This window comes from Myotis brandtii, unplaced genomic scaffold (assembly GCF_000412655.1).
Source record: "Myotis brandtii unplaced genomic scaffold, ASM41265v1 scaffold434, whole genome shotgun sequence".
Taxonomy (NCBI): domain Eukaryota; kingdom Metazoa; phylum Chordata; class Mammalia; order Chiroptera; family Vespertilionidae; genus Myotis; species Myotis brandtii.
Window position 1 is genome coordinate 1,707,862 of NW_005366599.1, and position 1,078 is coordinate 1,708,939.

Genomic DNA, 1,078 nt, shown 5'->3' on the forward strand with positions numbered 1-1,078 from the left:
CGAGAGCCTGCCTCCGGAGCTGGAACACACAGACGCTCAGCGGCCTCAGGGAAGGGCGCCCGAGGTGGTGCCCGGACCTGCCTCTGGGGACAGCCTGGGTTCAGAGGGCCACGCGGTCTCCATGCACTTGTCTGTCGAGTCCCTCCCGAGCCGCCCCTCACCTCCGGGCCTGGGCCCCCACGACGATGGGGGCGTGCACGGGGGCGAAGGGCAGCTCCTGCAACTGCTCGGCGACACAGGTTCCCGGGACCACGGGCGTGGGGCTCAGGTCAGCTTCCAGGTGCGCGATCCCGCCCTCCAGGGGGAGCTCCTGCCGACAGGACGAGGCAGGTCAGGCCCAGGAGGCTCGGTCTAGGGGCCCATCCCCGAGCGGCTGCCCCGCGGGAGCATCAGCAGATAGAAACACAGGAGGCTCAGCGACCTTTAACCTCAGGCGGACAATGAGGAACTGTAGTGCGTGTCCCGTGGAACATCTGGGACAGGCTTAGACCACAAAGTTATGTTTTATCTGGAGTTCGAATTTATCGGGGCGTCCTGTATTCTGTGTGAGGGGAAAGGCAGCGAGGCAGGAATCGCCGATTTTATGAACTCAGTGTCCTGGGAGAGACGTGCTGCCCGAGAAGGCTCGTTCACACCAAACCGCGTTTACGGGCAAGACACGCAACCTCCTTCAACACGGGCCTGGCCGGTGCACAGACACGTTCCCGTCCCCACGCCACTCGCACCGCCGGCCACTTCCCTCCTGAGCACGACGCCTGTCCAAGGGAAAGGCCTGCGGGACCCAGGACGCCCTCCGCCAAGCCTGCTCCCAGGCAGTCAGTCAGTCTCAGTTCAGAGGGACACCATGTGCCCCAGACAACCGTGACCCCGGCCCCGCCCTGTGCTTAGAACAGGGCACCACGCCTTCACACAGGTAATTACACAGACTGTTTTCCTCACAGACTTGCAGGCAAGACTGGGACACAGTGTGCAGGGGAACCGGCCACTTTGAGAGCCAACTCCGTGTGGGTCCCCAGGTGACACGGGGTGAAAGGACAGGGCTCTTCTAGGCCATGGCTGTGGCAGGCGGGCGGGCGGG

General features: G+C 64.2%; 1 protein-coding gene across 1 annotated transcript in view; it reads right to left on the minus strand.

Moving 5' to 3' along the window:
- Positions 1 to 1,078, minus strand: part of NPHP4 (nephronophthisis 4) — a 98,379-nt gene that overhangs the window by 49,249 nt on the left and 48,052 nt on the right. Inside the window, 2 exon segments of the mRNA XM_014546192.1 lie at positions 6 to 19; positions 162 to 310. Coding sequence (XP_014401678.1) covers positions 6 to 19; positions 162 to 310 — 163 coding nt within the window.